The sequence below is a fragment of the Athene cunicularia genome, assembly GCF_003259725.1.
Source record: "Athene cunicularia isolate RWA chromosome 1 unlocalized genomic scaffold, athCun1 chr1_part2, whole genome shotgun sequence".
Classification (NCBI taxonomy): Eukaryota; Metazoa; Chordata; class Aves; order Strigiformes; family Strigidae; genus Athene; species Athene cunicularia.
In genome coordinates, this window is record NW_020799092.1 from 80750605 (window position 1) to 80774283 (window position 23679).

General features: G+C 44.5%; 1 protein-coding gene across 1 annotated transcript in view; it reads left to right on the forward strand.

The window, feature by feature from the left end:
- Positions 1 to 4128: 4128 nt before the first annotated feature.
- The window catches only part of NET1 (neuroepithelial cell transforming 1), a 44485-nt gene continuing 24934 nt past the window's right edge, over positions 4129 to 23679 (forward strand). Inside the window, exons 1-2 of the mRNA XM_026868024.1 lie at positions 4129 to 4135; positions 5367 to 5397. Coding sequence (XP_026723825.1) covers positions 4129 to 4135; positions 5367 to 5397 — 38 coding nt within the window. The remainder of the gene's footprint in view (positions 4136 to 5366; positions 5398 to 23679) is intronic.

The window sequence follows — 23679 nt, forward strand, 5'->3', positions numbered from 1 at the left end:
AACTTCAGTCCTGTGAGTCAAAAGATAAGGATAGCATCTCTCCTGTAAACATGAGCCCTTCAGATCTTTTGCACTCAGTGAAGTCATCTTTCTGTGTACTGAAAGTATCTTTTCTACAATTAGGGATGTTCTTAACTCTAGCTGTCTCTTCTGACTGGGCTTACGTCTGACCTAGGTATCAGGCAGAGGTTGGGATAAGCCCACAGCTGTGACATGGTTCCTTGTGATTGGGAGAAGACCTCACTCATCCCCATGTTTTACTTGTAACTGCTGTAGTTCTTAAGGGGAAAAAAAAAAAAAAAGGCACTTAACTGCACTTGCAGCAGAGACTGGTATTGCTCCCCTGATATCTGAGGTGGATTGTCAAAATATTCTTTCCAAAATCACAAATTATATTGATGCCTAAATCTCCTACTTGGATAGGAATAGAGCATAGAGGTGTTTCCTGCAATCGCAAGCAATAGAGCCTACAAAATGTCTTTGTGCCCTGTCACTACAGACTGCATGTTTCCAGATCCCTTGAGCAAGTTTAACAGCTGCTGGTTATGATCGCTGATCCCCTGGAATCTGCTGTGGCTAAGAGAAGAGATAAAAATCAATCGTACTGTTGGTCTCAAAGATTAGCATGTGAGGAAGAGCTTTATGAAATGGGCCTTGCTGCTTTTGCAGGGAAAGACCAAGCAAAGGCAACTAATCCTTACAGTCCTGTTGATCTGACTGACTCCAAAGGAGGAGACCCATTTTACTGAAGTCATGGAAGTGAGAGACTAACCAGGCATCTACCTCAGTTATCTTCATTTTAGGAGGAGACTCTGCATGTCTTGACTATATCCTGTGTGATCAGAGGAAACTGAAACACCATAAAGCTGGTCTTTCTCAAAGGACTGAATCTTGCATCTGTAATGCAAGAGACAACAGGTAAAGGCAGGCAAGGGAGCACAAGAACAGGAGAATTTGAAAGGAATGGAAGAATGATTGTTAGATACTGTAGAGAGGGTAGGTGGTCTGAGACTACACTGGGAATTACCAGAGTTCATCTAATCAAGCAGAGCAGAAAGCAGCCTTTCTTCTAAGCAAAGGTGGTGGGCACAGGTTTTTTTGAGGATATTAGTGGATGTCCTGTGAGGAGCCTTAAAATGAAGGCAAAGACATGTGAGGCTGGAGGGTGCAGAGAAGAATAATTTTGCTAATATGGAGGACTAGGAAATTATTTTTGGAGAGGTTTGCCAAAGAAGTGTGTACTCTTGTCCTACATACTTGCTAAAGTCAGGGGAAGTGTTACATCAGTTATATATCCAAACAGGCAGCAGAGTTTAGCTGTCAGGGAAGGCTGCATCTATTCCCAACAAATACTTATTTTTGACAGATTTTGACATATGCTTAAGTGTGAAGCCCAGGTTATACCAAAGTTATCATGCCTCTTGACTTGTATTCCACTGTCAGAGAGGCAGCCTAGATTTATGATGTGTGCTGCTACATTAGTCCTCGGGTCTAATGAGCTTCAATAAGAACGGCCTATGGGTGAAAGAAAAGTTTGACTTGTGAAGGAGAAAAGACCTGGTTCTATTTACTTAATTCTCTCCTCAGCTCCAGAAACATAACTGACCTTGTACTAGCATCTCTGCTGAATAAAGAGGAGTTGTAAGAACTTGAGCTCTAACTGTCTGGGAATGTGGAGAGAGTGCTTCAGAGCAGCATCCTGGTGCTTTGGTGTTTTCTGTCATGCCACGTGGATGTAAAAACAGCACAGACTCAAGGTGTGACTGCTTCCCTGACTGCCCTAGCTTCACAGGGAAGCCTTGAAACTAAAATATTCCACCAGTTCCCATTGCTTGTCAACCCTTTGAAAGTGTTTAAATTCCCAGCTTTGCTGCCAGAGTGTTTTCAAGAGCTCAGATTGAAAAGAATGGGAAAACTAGTTTCTTGACAAGTTGGGTTTTTTTCTCTTATTGAAATCAAAGATATAAAAAATGCAAAGACTGCTTCCAAAAAATCTTTTCCTGCCCAGGTAGACCCATATAAGGCTTCTGATTATTAAATCACCTGCCATTCATTCTCACACACAGGTTTCTCTGTGGTAGCCAGCAAGCCTCATGAGTGCCTCAAAGCATTCTAAGGCTGGCAGTGGTCAATATGTAAGGAGGGAGAATTACTTCTGATAAGCATAACTAAGCAAATTACTGAAGGGGGTGAGGAAAACTGGCAGCCTCAAAGCTCATCTGATTTTCCATGGAGTTAGTATTTGAGTTTTAATAGAGCACTGGGCATGTCAAGTAGGGGCAAAATTGTTGTTAGCCTGCAGAATTGCCTGTCATGTGGACAGGCTCTAATGTGTGATATTCTGCAAAGGAGGGTTGGAAATGTGAGTAGGTTTGAGAAAGCAAGAGTGCTGTGGCAGCTCTCTGCAGAGCTAGACCCAGGTATCTTTGTGAAAGGGAAGGCTATGGAGAAAATAAAGGGGTAGGAAAAGAGGAGGAGAAGCTTGTACAGGCTGAGGAAGATGAATCTGCGAGTCTGATGGGGGAAGAATGAGACTGTGCTGCTGTTTAACCAAGAGAACTTGTGGGATGTCTTCAACTGCAACAGGGCAACCTGCTTATTGGATAAGGGTAAGGCTGTGGATGTTGTTTACGTTGACTTCAGTAAGGCCTTTGACACTGTTTCCCACATCATTCTCCTGGCAAAACTGGCTGCTCGTGGCTTGGATGGGCACACGCTTTGCTGGGTAAAAAACTGGCTGATGGCCAGGCCCAGAGAGTTGTGGTGAAAGGAGATAAATCCAGTTGGCGGCCGGTCACGAGTGGTGTCCCCAGGGCTGGGTGCTGGGGCCACTCCTGTTTAACATCTTTATTGATGATCTAGATGAGGGGATCAAGTGCACCCTCAGTGAGTTTGCAGAGGACACCCAGTTGGGTGGGAGTGTTGATCTGCTCGAGGGTGGGGAGGCTCTGCAGAGAGACCTGGCCAAGCTGGAGCGATGGGCTGAGCCCAACTGGGGGAGTTTCACTGAGGGCAAATGCCGGGGGCTGCCCTTGGGCCACAACAACCCCCAGCAGGGCTACAGGCCTGGGGAGGAGTGGCTGGAGAGCTGCCGGTCAGAGAGGGACTGGGGGGGTGAGAATGAGCCAGAATGTGCCCAGGGGGCCAAGGAGGGCAACGGCATCCTGGCTGGTGTCAGCACTGGCGTGGCCAGCAGGGACAGGGAAGGGATCTGAGCCCTGGGCTGGGCACTGGGGAGGCCGCCCCTCGCTGAGTGGGTTCAGTTTTGGGCCCCTCACCCCAAAAAGGCCATTGAATGACTCGAACGTGGCCAGAGAAGGGCAACGGAGCTGGGGCAGGGTCTGGAGCACAGGTCTGCTGGGGAGCGGCTGGGGGAACTGGGGGGGTTCAGTCTGGAGAAGAGGAGGCTGAGGGGAGACCTCCTGGCCCTCGGCAACTCCCTGCCAGGAGGGGGCAGAGAGGGGGGATGAGTCTCTGGAGCCAAGGCCCCAGCGCCAGGCCCCGAGGGAATGGCCTCAAGCTGCCCAGGGCAGGGTCAGGCTGGCTCTGAGGAAGGATTTCTGTGCAGAAGGGGCTGTTGGGCGTTGGAATGGGCTGCCCAGGGCAGGGGGGAGTCCCCGGGATCCCTGGAGGGGTTGAAGAGTCGGGCTGAGCCAGCGCTGAGGGATCTGGGGGAGTTGGGAACGGTCAGGGGGAGGGTCATGCTTGGGCTGGAGGAGCTTCAAGGGCTTTTCCAACCTAGACGATTCTGTGAATTTCCACTGTTGGGTCAAGCTTTCCAAATGTCAGAGCTATGTACTTTAAGTATTCACATTGTTCTTATTCCTACTGAGCTAAAAGCTCACTACCCATATTTGACATTGTACCAGATGTCAAGGTTTTCCATTTCTGTTGTATTAGGAAGCTTTGTCAAGGTTTTCCATTTCTGTTGTATTAGGAAGCTTTTGCATAATTTCTTTTGGTTTCAATTTTCTGGGCAGCTCTGTCTTGCCAAAGTTATGCCAAGTAAAACCCAACCCATTAGGATTTGAAAATGTTTCTTATTCTGGACTCAGTTTTCAGGAACTGTTTACATACGGAAGGATGTGAGCAAATGCCGTAGACCATTTTTCAGAAATGTCAAAGCAGATGCCGCGTACTGAAGTTTCTTTCAGCTCTTATGAAGTAATAAATCTGCCCAGCTGTCTTCCTCTTTGACTTCACACAAGCAGTTTCTTTTCATACAATACCTCAAGAGAAATGCAAAATACTTCTTGGCCTTCCACATGTATTCAGAAGAGTGACTTTCTTCTTGAATTTAACTTACTAAAATATTGGGGCTTTTGTGTTACCAGTATCTTTTTTAAAAGCACTCAGGATAAGCTGTAGGTAAAATTCTATTGCCTGAAAAGAAAGATTTGCTCAAGTCTTTGCTGATCTAGGCCATGAGAATGATAAGCAGTTGTCTAGATTCACATATATTAAAAGTATGGGGAAATGGTTCTGAAAATTTTAGGGTGCATATCCAGTGGCTGTGGATTAACCTGTGAATCTTTCTGTAGGAAGATAATGAACAAGCACTAACTAAAAGACTTAAAACTTACTAGCATGATTTTATTAATGAAGGATTCCAAAACAAGGGCTCATCTTTGGAGGCTTGGAGAAAGACAGTTGGAGGTAACCAATTTTAAAATATATTTATATATTGTGTGAGGTGATAACTATGAAAAGGGTGTCTTTTGGCAGTTGTAGTGGATATTGCTGTCTGTGGTAGTAAGCAAGTACAGTTTGGGAGCTTATGACTGAAAGTACATAAATGGGGGAGGCGTGCTGGTGAAAGACAGCTTAGAACTTAGCTAAAAATCTCGAATGGATCTAGAACCACCCAATTTCTTATGGACATTGGTTGTATTGAGAAGTTGTCATGACTATTTGATTTCCCTATTTGCAAATCTTGTTGGGCATTCCAGCACCACCTTTCTTCTAAAACATGATTTCAAAGCAATGCATAGGTGAAAGCATAATCCCACTGAAACAGATGGCGAAATTCCCAGTAAATTCACTGATTTTACCATAGCATTCCAGGATTTACCCTAGACTGCTTTGTACAATGGATTAATTTCAAGTGCCAGTCAATCTGACAGCCATGGAAACTTCCATCATGGCTGACCTGCAGGGATTTCCTCTCTGGATACTGGAAAAATTTCATCCTTACCATTCATTATTGTTTCTAGCTTTCCTAGAAGTTGGTTAAAGTTACTTGTTGCCTTCTCTCTATTTTTTTTGCCTTCCCCCTTCTCTTCCTTTCCGGTCAGATCTGCCAGTGTATTTTATATTTTAATTTCTGCATCAGCTTTAAATCTATCATCTGTGGTGTTGCTCTGAAGAAACAGCAGGAAACGAAACTTGGAGTTTCTGGTAAGTGTCAAGCCACTGCAGCAATGAAACTTAAGGGCAAGTTTTGTAATGCCTGAGAAAGAAAAGCAGTGATAAGGCAGCCCTGACAATAATATGCGGAAGGAAGAGCTCTTCCCAGAAAGGAACATGATAGTGAGAGATGAACAAACGCTGGGAAGCAACAGGGTGAGAGAAATAAAACAATTATATGAAAGTTTCCCTATAAAATATAAGTGGGGAGGAAACAGCTGGTGGTGATCCTGAGACTGCTGAGGTAAAGAAGTTAATGAGGATGGAGAAGCCTTTTCCCCTAGTGTAAATCAGTTGAAGATTAGACAGTGCTTAAGCTCTACATGGACAATTCCCAAGGAAGCTAATGGAATTTGAGGATTTGTATTCCTTTTATACTGGCAATGTTTGGCTGCTTTTTGAGACTTAAAAGATGTAAACATCTGAATGTTTACACTGAGTTCTTATTTAAATACACTGAATTCTTATTTAAATTTCAAAATTCTGCTCAGAAGTAATGAGTATTCATGTTTGCATCGAAGATCATGTTGAAGGTAGTGTCTCTTGTATAATGTGGGTTTGTATTTAGTGTGGGTGTCCATAACAGTGAAGATGATACCCTGATGACTTTTACTGCTGTAATTGAAGGGCCTTCTAAAAAACTGAAATGTAAGTGGATGCAGGAATTACTTCATCTGCTAATCAAGACTAGCAGCTGGATATAAATATAAAATACTCCAGATTAGGAAAATTAATCTGCTTATTTCTGAAAAGGAAATTTTTGAATTTCAATTTGAATTTGGCTTGGAAACAAGTAGTATCACCTAGGCTCTTCCTGAAATGAGTTTTGTCTTGCAAGAGCAGGTCCTACAATGAGTTGGCCAATGTGCCATCTTCCACAGATGGAGATGGCTGTCACTGAGGGACTTCTGCTTTGCATTTTATGAGGAAAAATGCTTCCTGCAGTGGAGGGCCATGGAGACCTGGGCCTTCAGTAAATGTGGCAGGAGCGTGTCCTCAGTGGGAAACTGCTGTCTTTAGAGTCACGCATGGGCAGCGTGCCATTCAAGTGTGACTTTGTCACCTCCTGACAAGCCCTGAACACAAAGGCTGCAGGCTTGGGAATTAGATTAATCTTCAAAACTAAACCATGTCACGCTATTAACATACCCAGTGAGCTGGAGAAAATGGCAGGTGAAGGTTTGTGACTTGCTTCCAAATAGGATTTTAAATGGTCTTGAAGTTTGTCCTCCTAGCTGCACATCTTCCTTGCTTTTCCCTGCTTTTATACTCTCCAGGGCAGTCCCTGGAAAGCAGCTGTAGTTTCATGTAGGATTCACATGCCTGAATATATACCTTTAACTGTTTAAAATTTGCAGCTTTGTTCTTTCAGCTGGGGTACTGCATCCCTTTGCTGTGAGAAATGTAAATAATTCTTGAGTTTCTCTGCACCTGAAATTACGGGTTGCCAGCAAATCTGTTTAACTCTGTGGTGTCGTAGACTTGGTGGTCCCACAGTTACCACATCCTGGTGAGAGGGGAAATACCTTATTAAATGTGCTGACATAATTGTAAGTAATTATCTGACCAAACCTTCAGCTTTACCTGCAAATGGACAGGAAGGTAGGCTTGATCACAGACCTTGACTTCCCGGTGTCTTGCCCTCCTCAGGCAATTTTATTCAGGGTTACTTTGAAGTCTTCCCAGATATTAAAGCAAGGACAGAGGCCCTCCCAGTAGTCTTAACAGGGAGGAAAAAGGCACAGATTATTTCAGACCTGACTGTCAGATGTTTGGATGGATCCCCAGATGGACAAAGGCGATTTCTTTGTTCCCCATGCTTGTCAACAAGTTCTCCAACAGAAACCTTTACACCCAGAAGAGGGGTGGAAAGTGAATCTGTGCAGTCCAAATCCAACACGCTTTGTGCTGCAAGCACCATCCTTGCTCCATTTGGATGGTTCACTGCTCACCTTTATTCTTAATCTTTATTTTGGTGAAGCAAATGAAAATGCAGTATTCAACAACAACAAAAAAGGCATAAAGCCAATAATGTAGTTAGAATTGCAAATCCAGGTGGGCCACACCTTATGTGGAGGAGTAGTAACAACTTTGGCTAAAGTTTCCTGCGTGTTTTAGCAAGCAGTCCCAAGGACAGACAATAATGCAGACTGGTTTCCTATGGAGCTGGCTTGTGCTTGGATTCTCTGATGTCTTTTTCTCCCCACCTCCACGGTTGAGGTGTAACAGTTCATTCATGATGTATAAAGTTGAGAGAGAAAAGGTGTTTTTAAAAAAAACCAAAAACAAACAAAACCAAAAAACAAACAGGCATGTAGAGATCAAGTCCTTGAGTCTGGGGAATGGAGGTAAGGTCTGTTGGGGAAGAGCTTACCTGCCTTTGGGGGCCTGGGCACTCCTGGGCTGTGATCCCAGAGGTGGCTGAGCATGGTTTGCATCTTGCTGATGCTTCTGTGCAAAATACTTTTGCTCTTCCTATGGTGTGTGGGGTGGCTGGGCAGCAGAAACTGCTGCAGGGGAGTTCTTAGGAAGGCAGAGATCTTCCAGTGCCATTTGGAAAAGGCTCAGACTTCTCCCTTTTCTCCTCCATTTTTTTCTCATGTCTTTCTGGAGCACTGCTACCACCAGGAACTCTCTTCTCGCTGTGTTCCCCTTGCTGGAGCACACGCAGGGAACCACAGAGGGTGGAATAAGTAACTCCAGAGCCACTGCTAATGCTGGCTTAAGCAAAGCTTTATCATTTCTTTTTCTGTCCCTTCAGGAGCTGCGAAGCACGCAATGAAATCCTCTCCCTCTAGGTGTCACCACCGGATTGAGAAACAGCTTTTCCTCCTTTCACTCCGACTTTCAGCTTATTATTTATAATAAATTCCCTAGTTAGGCTACATTTAGGATTAATTTGGTTTTACTGAGTCAGATGGATAGTGCTTCCCCACCCAGGATGAAAGCAAGTAGTTTCTTGAATACTACTGGCTGACTTATTTTTCCTTTCCCACACTGAATTCTTCCACAACACACTCCCTGACCATGTCCTTTTCCTAAACCATTTAAACTCAGCTCTCAGGTGACCTGGGGAGAGAAAAAGCAAGTAGAGAACCACGTGAAGGTGTCCTGGATGCCCTGGGCTCTCATCACACGGGTGGGCTGGAGGAGGCATGCAGCAGGGCTGGGAGCGTTCATCACCTGTGTCTTCACTTAAAAGCTCTTCTGCAAAGTTGTCTGGGTGGTTCCAGATTTATTTCTGAGAACCCAGATTATATTAGTCTTTGACATCAGAGAGACCACAAAAGCCTATTGCATAAAGTTACGATTAAACTGGTTTCCCTCCCCCGCACATGTGAAGGTCTTAAGACTTTGTAACTGCTTCCATATCTTGCTTAGTGAGAAGAGTCAGTTACAGAGCTTGGCTTAGTTTAAACCTCTAGATGTAAGGTTTTCCAGTGAGCCTAAGTGGTTTAATTCCCACAGGCGACTTTTTTTTTTTTTAATGCCACTTGTGTTCATGAGTCCCTTAAACTGATTGGAAAGTATCACCCAGAGCACTACAAAGCATTAACTAATTACTGGCATGTACTCAAAGTCCTTCACAAATGACATTGCCATTAGTTTCATGGTAACTTTACACTTTGTACAGTGATCTTTCGAAGCAGCGGGCCCGAGCAGCTGACTTTGTTATAACTGTTTTACAGAGGGGGGTCAGCTTCAAAACTCAGCACTTTAAGGACAGACCGAGACCAATGCAGAAGTGCTGACTTTCAGCAAAACATCGATGAACCACATCACGGCCTGGCCTCTGGCTTGCCTGCCTAGAAGGCTGCCAGCTGCCGTTGGTGTCACATCCCCTTCCCTAAGGTGGTTTATATCAGTAAAATGAGTTGGTGTTTTAACTTGTGCTGTATCAACAGTTGGGAAAGAAAGTTGTTCTCTGTAATAGGTGAAGTGTTGAGATACGCAACCTTGTCAATGCAATAGTCCTTATCGTTGTATCAAGCCATGTTTTCTGAACCAGGTTTACATATGTAACGTTTTGTGTTGCTGCTTGTTATTTCAGCTGACTAATGTATCTCCCACTCAGTTTTTGACATTCATTTTGATTTGTTAGTGATTATCTCTCTGCATTGAGCGTACTGTGCTTTGTAGTCGCATGTAGTGGGGCTGTTGCAATACTAATTCATACACGTAAGGGGGCAGATTTGAGATTGTTCTGGAACCTGAATCGATTTTCTTTGTGTAGAGAATTACATTGGGATAATCTGTAGAAGAGACAGGGTAATCTTTGTACTAGCTCTCCAAGAATGTTCTTTTGAACATGAGTAACCACTGTTTGAGCTCAGTGAGTTTTAATAATGGGTTTCCTGTGGACAAGTCTAGCAGACTTTCTCTGCTCTAAAGATTGTACACTCTTTCTAGAGAGGTGCTTTTTTTTTCCCCCTTGCACTGTGAGATTTATTTGTGCGTGGGTGGTATGTTTGTTTGTTGTAATAACTGGAAATGGCTTTTATTAAAACTTCATTATTGCTTTCTGTTTAAAACTTGAAACAGACTTCAGGTGTATTTATACTTCTCCCATGGAAAGAGATTAGAGACTCATGTCTGAACTCTCCTCCCTTTCTCATCATGCTAGCTGATATGTCTTCCTTGGCCCCCAAGCAGCTGCCTTTCCCTGCCAGCCTCCATAAAATTATCACTGGAGGCAGCAGTTCCTTGTCTACTGCAGTAACTACGTTTTCTCTGATTTCTTAATCCTTCATCTGTATTGTTTTGTCTGAGTTTCAAGCTCTTTTCCTCCCCTTGCAGGCCTTTCTTTACTCTGTTCCTTATCTGCTGTTGCCTTTAAAACCTCTATGGTCAGATAGCTAAATAACATCTGAGACTGTCATCCCCGTAAAGAGAATTTGGCTTCTAGCCTGAGGTCTAACTTGATATCTACCACCATCCATGTGCAAACTGAGCTAAATTGACCGGATTAGGAGAATGGAAGATATCTCAAAGTGGTAATTGTCATCTAGAACCTGAACCAAATCATTTGAGCTGATATTCCTCTAACCCTTTCCCACCAGCACAATTGAGTGGAGGGTCTCAGGAGGAAACATCATGAGATATGACCTAAACACCTACAGATGGGCATGGAGGCAGGGAGGACCAAGAAACACTGATATGGTTTCAGGTTGGGGTTCTGTGACTTCAAACTTAGGTCAGACAATGGGTACCAACCATTTGGACCAACATCAGTTGGGACCTAATACTGAAGCTTTCACAGAAAGGGAAAGGCTGCAATGCTGCATGAAAAGGGAACCCATTGAGGAATGTGAAGCCTCCAAACTCTGAAAAGAGGTAGTTCAAGGTTAAAATAGTGTGAAAAAAGGGAGTCACAGTGAAAGGGAACTTATCTTGCCTAAGCGCAGAAGGTGCACTAAAGTGCCTTAAATGAATTTAATAAAACAGTGCAAACCCTGTTTGAGAAAATGAGTTCTCCTGGAGTGGTTATAGGCCTATGTCAACTTAGTACAGGTTGATTTGTTACTGGCTTGAAGAGCTGCCTGGGATATCAGCACTAAATGTGTTTACTTATTTTTACATTTAGTAAGAAAAGAATGAAAGGGACTGTGCCTTCAGAAAGTAAAAGCATTAAACAATCTCTTTTGTAAGAGCAAAGTACACCTTCAAGTCCTTGTAATGTTTAAATATTTAAAATATGAAGTCACTCAGTTATGCCTTACCACCCACCTACTAAGGCCTGTTTCTCTTCCGATATTACCCTTAAATTGTATAGACATTACATTATACAGCTCCACCCTGTAGCCATTTCCTGCCCAGCTCCTTAGTCCTTGGTATTTTCTGATTATTTTTTTTTTCTCTTGTCTCCTTTTCTGTTTTTCCTGTGATTCCATTTTTTTTTATCCATGATTCCTAGACTGCTTCTTCTGGCTTACTCTTCTCTGCCCAAATCTAACCCTGCCCCTGTTTCTTTTTTCCTGCGTGGGATAAGTGCTAATCTCCTTCAGCCTGCAAAGCAATGCAGGGCATCTTTTTATAGCCCTGCCAAAGATGAGAAGGAGGTGAACTTTCCTAAGAACATAAGAGCTTGTTCAGAACAAGGGTCCCTCTGACCCAATGTGCTGTTTCAACGATGATTTGGCGGTTAAGAAAGATCAAGACTGACGTTTACGATGCTCCTTTCTCTTGTACCATCTCGATTGCTACCAGTTTTCAAGTTGTCTGCTTAGTAACCCCCAGTAAGTCTCTTCCAAGGCTTTGTCTAGTCTCATCTTGGTCCCATGTGGACCTTGCATCCAGGGCAGCTTTTGGCAAGGAGTCCTGCAGTCAGTTGTTTACCTGGGGTGTTCCTGGTGGGGCTGTGGCCAGGAAAGCTTCTCCTCCACCAAAATGGGCAGGAAAAGGGATGTGACCTGCCCCCACCCCGGTCACACTGTATTTTATGGCTTCTGCAAAACTGCCTTGAGCAGTAGGAAAAATGCTGGCTTAGATTATTTCAAGCCAAAACCATTCTGTGGCTTGGTTTGTTTTTGTTATGAATCATAAGTAATTACAAGCACATTATTCTAGTGCTGATGAGTCCTCACACTGGTGCTATAGCAAAGGGCAAGATGGCTTCCTTTAAATACACACGTGGCAGTACCACGGCTGTTACAAATCCCCCACCTCCTCCAGTTTTAAGAGAACCTTGAGCTGCAGTATAGTCCTGTATAATAGGAAAAAGCTATGCTAGTACAAGCAAGCAACCACATTTCAGCTGCTTAAAAACCTTTTTTGTGCACGTGTTCAGCCTCAGCAGATGAGCTGTTGGGGGATATGGTGTAGGGGAGAACTTTGTAGGGTAGGGCTGATGGTTGGACTCAGTGATCCCAAGGGTCTTTTCCAACCTGAATGATTCTGCGATGCTATGATTGTCCTTCACTGAGCACAAACCTAACTCAACTCTTGCTCAGACTCTCTCACATTTGCTGCCAGTTGCAAAGATGCCCACGGACTCTTACAGTGCTTCAGCTGGTCAGTAGTAACTTGTAACACTGTGTTAAGTTGTTGTTCCAGCCCTTGAGCCCTACAACTGGCATAACTGCATTCATACCAGGGCCTGCAGTGACAGTTTGCATAAAAAAAGAAAAACATACAGCTGAAATGACTGTTTGCATAGCTGTTTTGAGTTAAAAAAGAGAAAAGTTTGTGCTTGTCAGCACCAAAATGTATGTTTTCCTGAGTGTTCTCTTGTGATAACTTCTAATATTTATTGGATCAAGCTTGGTTCCCACAAGAACTCAAAATAGTTGTCTGGATTTGAACCAATGCAGTCTTCTTCAGCTGGCATGGCTGCCGGGCAGCAGAGCTCACTCCCATGGCTTCTGGGCACTTGGAATTCCTCTGTCCCGACCACTCTCCCCTGAGAGTGTTTAAAATAGGTATTGCAGGGGAAGGGGCTCACGGGGGTGACACTAAGTGGAAACAGTCATGTTTAAATACAACTAGTTTCAGCTGAACTTGAAGCCTTTTGCTCCCTGCCTGGAAATGTTTGAAAAGTTTAAAGTTCACTTGGAGCCCTCAAGAGTCTGGTTTTGTGGGAATGACAAAAAAAAAAAAGTCAGGTAAAGTTAATCTGAATGGGTCAGTGGTTCATTAAAGCACCCAGAGGCAGTGGCCTTCACTCTGGTACATAAAAACACTGAAGGTGGCCTTATCTTCAAGTCTAGTCTCTATGAGACAGTGCTTTCCTGTAAGCATGGCTGTTGTTTACAACATTTGCTTCCTTTCTCGTTCCTCCTTGAATTCGGTCCAGATACTTAAACGTTTATTTGTGGCATTTTTTGTGCTTGTGCATTATCACCTGGTCACCTTAAGTTTAACATCTCTGCATTGAGAAATGAGGGGTTTTTTTAAATGGCGGTGGTTTTTCTGGAGCACAGCTCACTTCTGACCTTGGGACCAAAATTGCTGAAGAGGATGTGAACTATTTAGAATAAAGCCTGACGAAAGATTTCTCTAAGCCTTCAGAGGTACCTGCTATCAACTGTACAGCTAGGATGACATGATCAAATGAGTAAAAAATGTATTTATGAATATTGCGTCTGAACTCGAACTAGAAATTTTGTCAGCTGGGATCTCCTAAGCATTGCATGGAAGATTAATTTCACCTAACTTTGGTCACCTAAAAGCTGATTGCTTAAATCTGAGCCGGACACAAGGTTCCTTTATAGCCGATGCAGAAAGAGAGGCGCCTGGAGGGCATAGCCAAGCCAGCTTAAAATGCCTGGCTGGAGGTGTCAGCCTCTCTCCAGGAGTGACAGGGGAGCCTGGACAACTGCCTCCTGGTCGGGGGGCTGACAGATGAGGTGAGCACTGCTCTGGCTACACACTCAGTAGGAAAAGGGCAGCCGAGGTTTGGCATGTGGTGTTGGTGTGGTTTTATTTCTGTTCCTGGTTTTTAATTGTCAGGATTATCTTCTAGCTCATCATTCATGTGAGAAGTCGTGAGGGGCCCGACAGACCTGATTGACAAGGGCCTGATGGGCGAAACTTGGCGACTCAAGAGCTGGGGGTGCGTTAGCTCTGGCGCAGGGACCTGTGCTCTTCTGCCAGAGATGATCCTGCAGCAATGAGAGTGCTTGCACGGCTGCTGACAAGCAAAATATTTTGTCAGCAGCTGCACTGCTTCTCCCTACAGTCGTCCTCCCCCCTCTGTTTCAGCATTTACATCATATCTCTGGAAACAAGAGTACAAATAGCTCTGTGAAGTGGGCAGAATTACTACACGCAGCATGTGCTTAATCATGTATCAGAAGATGTTAGTTCTGTCAGCAGCTTTCATTTTTCTCTTTATTAAGAGGAATAAAGTTTTTCTCTTTCTAGTGATGGATTATTGCCATAATCCTCACTTACGTGCTTGCAGGCAAGAATACCTGCTTGCAGAACTGGAGCTCTGCCCTGCGTGCCACGAGGCTGTGTGGAGGAGAGCCTGCTCTTGCTATCTTCCAAAGCAAACCATGGATGGAGGCAAGGGCAAATGCCCAGTTGAGGGAACAGCTGGGCAACACTCTGGGCTGTCACTGGCATGAAGACATTAATGCTGATGAGTCTGTAAGGGCACCAGCTCCCTCCTGTGCCCTGTAAGAGGGATCATACTTCTGGAACACCATAGTTTTGCATCACTTGTGCCTAGTGATGTTTGTCATCACAATTTGGGCATGGCATGGACTCATGGACTCCTTGAGGCATCCAGGTTTTTGTTGTTTCCTCCACAGTGTAGTTGTTACCAACAAGGAGGGGCTGGTGGGGAGTGTGAAGCTCAAGGGCAGCCTTGGCTGCAGGGACCATGAAATGGTGGAGCTCAAGATCTTGAGGGCAGTGAGGAGGGTGCACAGCAAGCTCGCTACCCTGGGCTTCAGGAGAGCAGACTTTGGCCTCGTCAGGGATCTGCTTGGTAGAACACCATGGGATAAAGCCCTGGAGGGAAGAGGGGCCCAAGAAAGCTGGTTAATTTTCAAGGATCACCTCCTCCCAGCTCAGGAGCAATGTATTCTGACAAAGAGGAAGTCAGGCAAAAATACCAGAGGCTGCATGGATGAACAAGGAGCTCCTGGACAAGCTTCAACACAAACCAGAAGCCTACAGAGGGTAGAAGCAAAGACAGGTAGCCTGGGAAGAACACAGAGAAATTGTCCTAATGGTCAAGGATCAGGTTAGGAAAGCTAAAGCCCTGATAGAATTAAATCTGGCTGGGGATGTCAAGGGCAACAAAAAAAGCTTCTATAGGTATGTTTGTGATAAAAGGGAGACTAGGGAAAATGTGGACCTTCTCCAGAAGGAAAGAGGAGACCTGGTTACCTGGGACATGGAGAAGGCTGTGGTACTCAACAACTTTTTTTTTGTGCTCCAGCTGCACTGCTGAACATGCAGAAGGCAAAGTCAGGGACTGGGAGAATGAACTGCCCACTGTAGGAGATCATCAGGTTCAAGACCATCTAAGGAACTTGAAGGTGCACAAGTCCATGGGACATGATGAGATACATCCACAGGTTGTGAAGGAACTGTGGATAATGAGGAGGTGATTGGTGACAGCCAACATGGCTTCACTAATGGCAAATCATGCTGACAAATCTGGTGGCCTTCAACAACAGGGTTACAGCATTGGTGGATAAGGGAAGAGCAATTGATGTCATCTACCTGGACTTGTGCAAAGTCCCACATGACATCCTTGTCTCTAAATTGGAGAAACATAGATTTGATGGATGGAGCACTCGGGGGATAAGGGATTGGCTGGATGGTCACACTCCAAGAGCTGTGGTCAACGGCTCCATGTCCAAGTGGAGAGTGGTGACAAGTGGTGTCCTCAGGGGTCGGGGTTGGCACCGGCGCTGTTGAACGTCTTTGCTGAGGACATGGACAGTGGGATCGAGGCACCCTCAGCAAGTTCCCCGATGGCACCGAGCTGTGTGCTGTGGTGACACGCTGAGGGAATGATCCATCCAGAGGGACCTGGACAGGCTGGAGAGGTGGGAAGTGCAAACTCCATACAGTTCAACAAGGGCAAGGTCCTGCCCATGGGTTGGGACAGTCCCAAGCACAAACCCAGGCTGGGCGAGGAGGGGATGGAGAGCAGCCCCCAGGAAAAGGACTTGGGGGAGTTGGGGGGTGGAAAACTGAACATGAGCCAGCAACGTGTGCTGGCAGCCCAGAAAGGCCCCATGTGCTGGGCTGCACCCAGAGCAGGGGGGGCACCAACAGCAGAAGGACACGGACCTGCTTGAGCGGGGCCAGAGGAGGCCACAGAGATGCTCGGGGGGCTGGAGCCCCCCTGTGAGGACAGGCTGGGAGAGTTGGGGGGTTCAGCTGGAGAAGAGAAGGCTCCGGGGAGACCTTAGAGCGGCCCCCCAGGGCTGAAAGGGGCTGCAGGATAGCGGGGAGGGTCTCCTCATCAGGGGTGTAGGGATAGGATGAGGGGGAACTGTTTTAAACTGAGAGGGTAGATTCGAATTAGATCTAAGGAAGAAGTTTTTCCCTGTGAGGGGGGTGAGGCCCTGGCACAGGTTGCCCAGAGCAGCTGTGGCTGCCCCGTCCCTGGAAGGGTTCAAGGCCAGGTTGGACGGGGCTTTGGGCAACCTGGGCTAGAGAAAGGTGGCCCTGCCCAGGGCAGGGGGGTTGGAACTGGATGATCTTTAAGGTCCCTTCCAACCCAAACCTTCTAGTATTCTCTAGGTTCTCTGGGATGTTCACAGTGTTGCCATCACCTCCCCGCCATGTTCTCATGTGTGTTTAGGGGCAACCTTAGGCCATGGTGACAGCTGAAGATGCTCTGTGCAGCTGCAGAGTTGTCTCATTGGGCCAACTTGTGAGCAAAGCAGACCAAAGGTTTTCCTACCCAGGCTTGTTTGCTACCTCTTGGCCAGTGCAGATGTTTGCACAGTCATGTTGTAAACTACATTGCTGTGAAACGGTGCTCTTACAAATAATCTTCACAAAGGGCTATTGTTATCTGTTTCGTTTCAGCGCTCACTTGACGGCGTGCTGCAGTGCGTCATTCCACCAGAAGCCTTTGAAAAATGCCACTGTGTGCTAAGCATAAATGTGGGAAGTAACAGTTGGAAAGGGATCGGGGTGGGGAAGAGAGGAGACTTGACCATGTGTTCCTGAAAAGACCTTCTCTTTCTCTTGCAGAAAGGTCTGGCTGCCAGCCTTAGCAACAACGCCGGGAGTTCAGCATTTACTGAATTTAGCTTGGAGCAGATACCCGGTTGGGGAGGGAAGTGTGAAGGCAAACTGGAAGGAAGATGCTTGGGTCATAAGGGAAGTCTGTGGTGAAAAGATATCACTTCAATCCTCAGATGAAACTCGATGTTGCTCTGTTGGCTGTGGAAAGACTGTTAATGTGCAGCTCTGGCGAGGTCAGACGTGTGATTATTTAAGGATATCAGTGCACGTTTAATCTAATTGGGGCTTATCTGCTCGTGTTCAGTGTTGCTGCTGATTGCTTCTTCAGACAAATAGCTCTGATATTCCACCAATACCTGTGAGGAGCAAACACTTCTAAAATGGAAAATCACTCTTCCCGTTTGGTCTGCGCTGAACTTCATAAAACTACTTAAACAAAAATGTAATGTTCTTTGTATAATTTAAACCTGCCCAGAGTGTCTGAAGGCGCTTCCTTTTGGAAGCAGAGGTTGTTCCAACATAAAAGAACAACATAATGGCTATTCCAGAGTGTCTGAAAAGTACAAGAAGTCCTCAGCTCAGCAGTAGCACTGCTCGGCCCTGTCCAAGTGGTAGATGGATTGAAGTGTTTTTGACTGCTGTTTAACTCCACTGCCGTGGGTTTTCATGGCTTTGCTATTCCGAAGCTGAGACTGCTAGAATTACTAATTGCACCAGTGTTGCAAACCATGATGATGCTGCTGCCAGAAAGTTATTGCAGCTTTCTAAACCACATTTCCAGAGAGCAACCCATCATTCTTCTGCTCTCTATATAATTACGGCTGTAAGTATCCCGCTTCCTTTTGTGTGCTACTGGCAGCGATAGCACTAATGAGGTAGCATTAATGACAGAGAAGTAGCCTGCAAACTTGAACTCCAGGCGGAGTTCACCCACAGCATTTTCTTCTTGGCTACTGAAGTACTGAGTTCTCCTGTCTTGCTTTTAGATATTTAAAATGTCTGTCAATAGGTTTTTCTTCAAGTAAGGCTTTTTACCCTGGAGCTTTTTAAGATAAGGAACCGTGACAAGCGCTGCTCTAAGTGCCCTTAGTCAGAGTTTGTTTGCACAATGCTTGGGAGGCCTCTTATACTGGCCAAGGCCTCTGGATATTGTTGAAGTGGAAATAAATATAACTATAGTAAGCTGGAAATCCAGAGGCTCTTTCTTTTTCTCCCTGCAGAAAAGCTTTAAATTAAAATTCAAAAGACCCTTTGTAGAGCTTTTCTGTTCTTGTCATTCAAAACGGGATTCACCCGTGTGGCTTGCTCGTTTGGGGAAATACTTACTTTTAATCTGTTCATGTTGCTGTAATATTCACCATCTTGGTACTTAGCTGGTGCAAGTGGTTTATATTTAAGAACAGCTTGCTCTGGAGAGAGAAAAAAAAAAAAAGGGTGTTGGAAGTCAGAGGGGAAGGAAACACAGAATTGCTTCCCAGTCTGAAGAATGTATTTTGGAACTTTAGAAAGTTAAGAGAACTGCCAGATCAAAGCATTTCTGCAGTTTCCTGGATAAGTCATCAAAAATAAGTAAAAAAAGTGTGCAGACTGTCGAATGATGCTGACTAGGCGGTGCAGATTTACAGTAAAAGGGAGAAAAATGTTTCAAATAACATTAATGGGAACTTGCTCTAACCTGATGAGTGAAGCTCTTCTGTGCTTTAGCCTCTTGTCTGACTAATGGGAATCTATTTTAGCACGCCCTTTGTGGATGTCTTTTGGATTTTTGTTGACCCCAAAATCTTATTTATGCCTTTTTTTTTTTGAGGAAGGAGGGGGAAAAAAAAGAGAGCAAAAGTCAACAGAAGAAAACCTTTAAGAAGCAGCGCAGTATTTGACAGAAACATTAGTTTTTTTGATAAATTAAGATTAGGTGTGTTTTTTCACTGCTGTTTACCCTTCCCTTCTGAACTTCAAACTGTGTCCAACTCTGAAAGGAATCATCAACCTTAAAATTAAATTCTGAGGACAAATTTGGCCAAGTGCTCACTGCCATTGCTTCATCCATATGGTCCTGTGCTGGCGAGAGGATCCTGATGTTTATTCAAGGAAGGCAGTGAACAATGACCGTTTCCTTAGTCTGGTTTCAATGTGAAACAATTGAGTCTGCTCACTCGCCTTTATCAATATGTTATCTACTAAATTGCCTAAACTTCCTCTATTAAGATTATTGGGGCCCCATCTCCTCCTCTGCTATGTTGCCAAACAGGTTTTGTGTTCAGGACTTCCCCTGCCTCTCTGGATGTTGGTAGCTGGATTTCTAAACCTATTTGCAGGCCAACTTGAAAACACAAATGGCAGGTTCTCTTTTAAGGTTAAAAAAAATTTCATAGCTAATCTCTCTATAGACCATCATCATGGCAATCTCTGTTTTAACAGGCTCTGGAAAGATTTACTCTTGGCAAGACTGGCGGTATCATCATTTGCTGGTAAGCAGCCTGGAACATTCATTTCTTGAAGCAAACAGAGGGTACCAAAACAGAAGTGTTTGTTCTTTCTGTATAGTCTCAACAAGATTGCCCTTCCCCTGCTCTTTAGTTTGGAGAGATTTGCTTTGCCAGCGTGTTGCCGCAACATTTTACATCTCGAAAATTATTTTTGTGTGTTCACGTAATCATCTTCATAACCCTGAAGTTCTTAATCACTTTGAAATAGGTTTCAAAGTTACATGAATCAGCCAGCTATAATTAACACTTTGTGCTTGTCTTGAGCCTGGTAAGATAAGGAAAGAGTCTGTATCTGCTCATCCTGTCTTAAACAAGAAAATTATCCTGGAGACAGTCTATCAAGAAGAATCTTTTTCAGGGAAGTGACTGAATAAAACTTTAGTCTTGGGTGACACAGGAGGGATATCAATGGATGATCCTGCAACAGGGCTGGGCTCTTGGAACAGCTTTGCAGTAAACACAGCAGTTCAGTCCGTCCAACTGCTGGCACCAGCATGATACTTTATTCTGCTGTCTTCAGGTACTAAAACATTACATCAAGGCCACTCTGCACTTGTTTCAATTAATCATACAGTGTTTTCAGCAATGACGAACAGCACAGTTCTCCATCACACAGCTCTGCTTTATTTCATGTCTTGTGAGATGCATTAGGTAAAACTTCCAAGATTGCTCTTACGGTCATCACTGACCTTTAATTCACCAGTGTTGTAGTGCTGTCTTCAGATTCTTGACAGACCTTGCAAGGGATGCCCATCCGAGCGCTGCGATCGTGAGTCATCCGTTTGCACGTAATACATGTGGTAGTCATGCAGGTGACTAACTTTGGCTCTGTTCTTTGGAAGAGTTTTGCAGGCTCTAGCAGAGCTACAGGCAGAGCAACAAATCAAGCAGTTCTGCAGGCAATCATACCAATAAACATTGCTTAAATGGTACCTCATTAAGGCTCAGTTAGCAAGCAGTGACCGGAGAGGGGACACGAGGATGAGATGTGACGAAGCTTTGAGATGACTTTCCTAAAGGTATTTTTTCCGCTTAGCACAAGAGTCTGCGTCCCGTGCTATCTGTCCATTTGCCACTCCTGACAGTTCCTGGCAGATCTCAACTTCCCCATACTTGGCCAAAGACTTGAAAAAGAAGGAGGATCAGTAAGATGTCTGTACACCACAAAAGGCTCATTCCTGTTAACAAAACATGGTCAGGAAATGTCTGTGATACCAAGATCTAGAACAAAAAAGAGAATTCCTGCTCCCAAAACCCTGTTGATGTTGGTGGCATGTGAGAAGAAGCACTCTGATTTGTACTTTGCCCTCTTCTCCAGATTGAGTCCTCTTACTTAGACCACTGAGGAGGAGGAAAGAACAGCCAGTCTATAATGGACTCTGTTAGAGAAGATCTGTGTTGGGTGCTTGGAGGACTGAAGGGAACTTTTTAACTGGGGCAGATATTTCTATATTACATGCCTTTTGTGTGAGGGATTAGCTGCGTTTCTCCCAGCAGCTGAGTTACTGAGGGAGAAAATTTAGATGATGGAGTCTAAGATGGAGAAATTTCCCTCTAGCTCTTGTGGACAATTGGAAAAAAAAAAGCTGTCTGTAGATTTTTGAACTATAATCCTATTGTACTCCACACCCCTACAACCCGTTTTAAAATGCTGAGGTTTCCGAGTTAATGCCTCTCATCCGTGATCATTTCTCCTTTTCATGAAAGAACAGTGGCTGTGTAGTCTCGATATTGAGCAGTAGCAGTAGAGAGGCTAATACCTGTGTGATCATCTCTGCAGGTTATATCAAGATACCATCAAGCAAGTTCCCAAGACACCAAAAAAAAAGCCTTTTTCAAGGGCAGTGGGGAATCCGGAGTGGGAGGCATCTCACCCATTTATGAGTCTCTCCCAGCTTGAACAGAGGGGAAAGTGAAATACTGCACAGGCAGCCCCACTAGGGACATTGCCTTACAGTGTGTGTGCCAAAAGAAAACACTGTTTTGGATTAAAACCTTATAATGCCTGTATAATCAGAATGAAATGCATTGGGCAGTAAATGGAAACCTACAGCGGTTGCTTTAAACCTGTGAGCGTAAGAGGACATGATGATAGCTGTGCAATACCTTTAAATCTCAGTTTTTTGAAAGGCTGCTGTAGCCAAACTTACTGACTATACCCCACAAAACCTCCGTTTGGTTGGAAGCTGAGTGTGCTGGTACAAATGGGCCAAACTACGCTTGTTCTCAACGGCAGCTTCATACCTGCTCCCCGCGGACGGGGGGCACAACTGAGGGTGCATCCAGCACCCCAGACAATGCAGCTGGGGCAGCTACAAGCAGCCCACATCCATACTGGGATGAACTGGGAGTTACTCTGAACAGTCTGCAAGCTTTGTGTGGCTTCCAAGCCACAATTTGGCTGCCTCTGGTGTTGGAGATCAAGATTCACTGAATAAAATTATGGTCCTGCTTCCCAGCATGAAAGCTCATGCTTACCTTAGAGACTAAGGCTTAGTCCCTTCTGGTAGCTCTTAAGAGGTGTGCAGGGCACAGTTTGCAGACCATTAATTATCTCTTTGCTTTTCTATCTATAGTCAAGGAAGGTTTAATCAAACTCATAAACTTTGGTCAGAGCAGCCTAGCAAGTAAGATGTTGGGATGAAACAGTAAGGATTTTTCTTTCTCATGAGAAAAACTGACTCTTTTAAATTTCAAAGAAACCTGATGCTCATTCCCAGATTTTTTTCCCTGAGTGGTATGTTCTCTTATAAATCCCAAAGAATGTTCCCTTCCAGAAGTTTCTTCTCCATCTAGCAAATCAGTGTACTGGTATGCAGTTCTTGGAAATGGCACTTTCGTTTCTGGAGCAATGTCACAGACATAGTCATTGTATTAAAAAGTTTTGGCTGATCCTAACGTACCTGAAGGTTGTGTGGTCTGAAGAACAGCTTCCTCTGATTTTACGTAAGTCATAATTCATGTGTATGGTACTCTGAACAAGCTTATTTTTTTATATTTATATATTTTAGGTATTTAGTCTAGATAGCTATATATTTAGGTATCTAAGTCTACATGTATAGATATATAACACAGATGGCATATTTACTATTCTAACCACTTTGAAGCCTATGACAATGTTCCTGCTCCCTGGTTTTACACTGCAGATGCTGCCTGCTTAGCATTTTCACTGCTCACATGGCAGCTACCTTGCTTGAACCCTTGGAGCTGGTGAAATGCTCCCTAACAGGTCCTGAAGGGACTTGAGCCACCCCAGAAGCTGCAGAGGAGTGTTGCTCCTATTCCATGGGACCTACTGAGGTGACCAAATAGCTCTCACTCCCCATCTGGATCAAAATATATCACTTTCTACTCGGGCTGCTTCATCTTTTTATGTGTATTAGACACATTCCTTCACCACGAGTGGGGAATGAAGAGAATATGCCCTTCTTGCACGTAGTGGCTTTGTCTTTTGGGTACCAGGTGCCAGATAACAATTTTGGGTCAACCCAAGAAACAAAATCTGCCCGGACACTTCCTAGAGTGGGGAGCACAGAACCAGCTCAGGCATTCAGCAGTTGGTTAGATTTCTTCTCAGATTTGAGTTTGAAGTAAAAGACGGCGTCACGTGTACTAACAGGCATATGGTAAGCAAAGAGGCAGCGTAGAAATTATTTCTGGAGGAAAAGTGCTAACAAGCTCACCTGTGCAATCTACAGCTGCTGCAGCAAATGTTTGCCTCCTCCTCAAAAGCATCTTGTATTCCTTCACATCTTGCTTCCAATAAGGTATGCTTCATAAAATATTTATCTTCTTGCTCTGCATTGGCTGGTAGAAGTGCAGAAATATTTTCTGGGTAGTTGACTTATATTTTCCAAATACCAATCCAGAACACCCCACCCTGCACAAACCTTTTACAGACAAATGCTTTTTCTCTTCCGATACGGAGAGTTGCTGACATAAATACTACTAATACTCTGCGAGATTAATTTTCAGTAATGCCTGAGCAGTGCTGGAGTGTAATTCCCCTGAAAGTCAGAAGGATTTGCATTCCTATATTATTTCCAGGTTTTTGATAATCCTGTGGGATCTGAGTATGAAGAAGAAAGGTGCAGCTGGCGCAAAGATGCCTTTTCTGTCTGAGTTT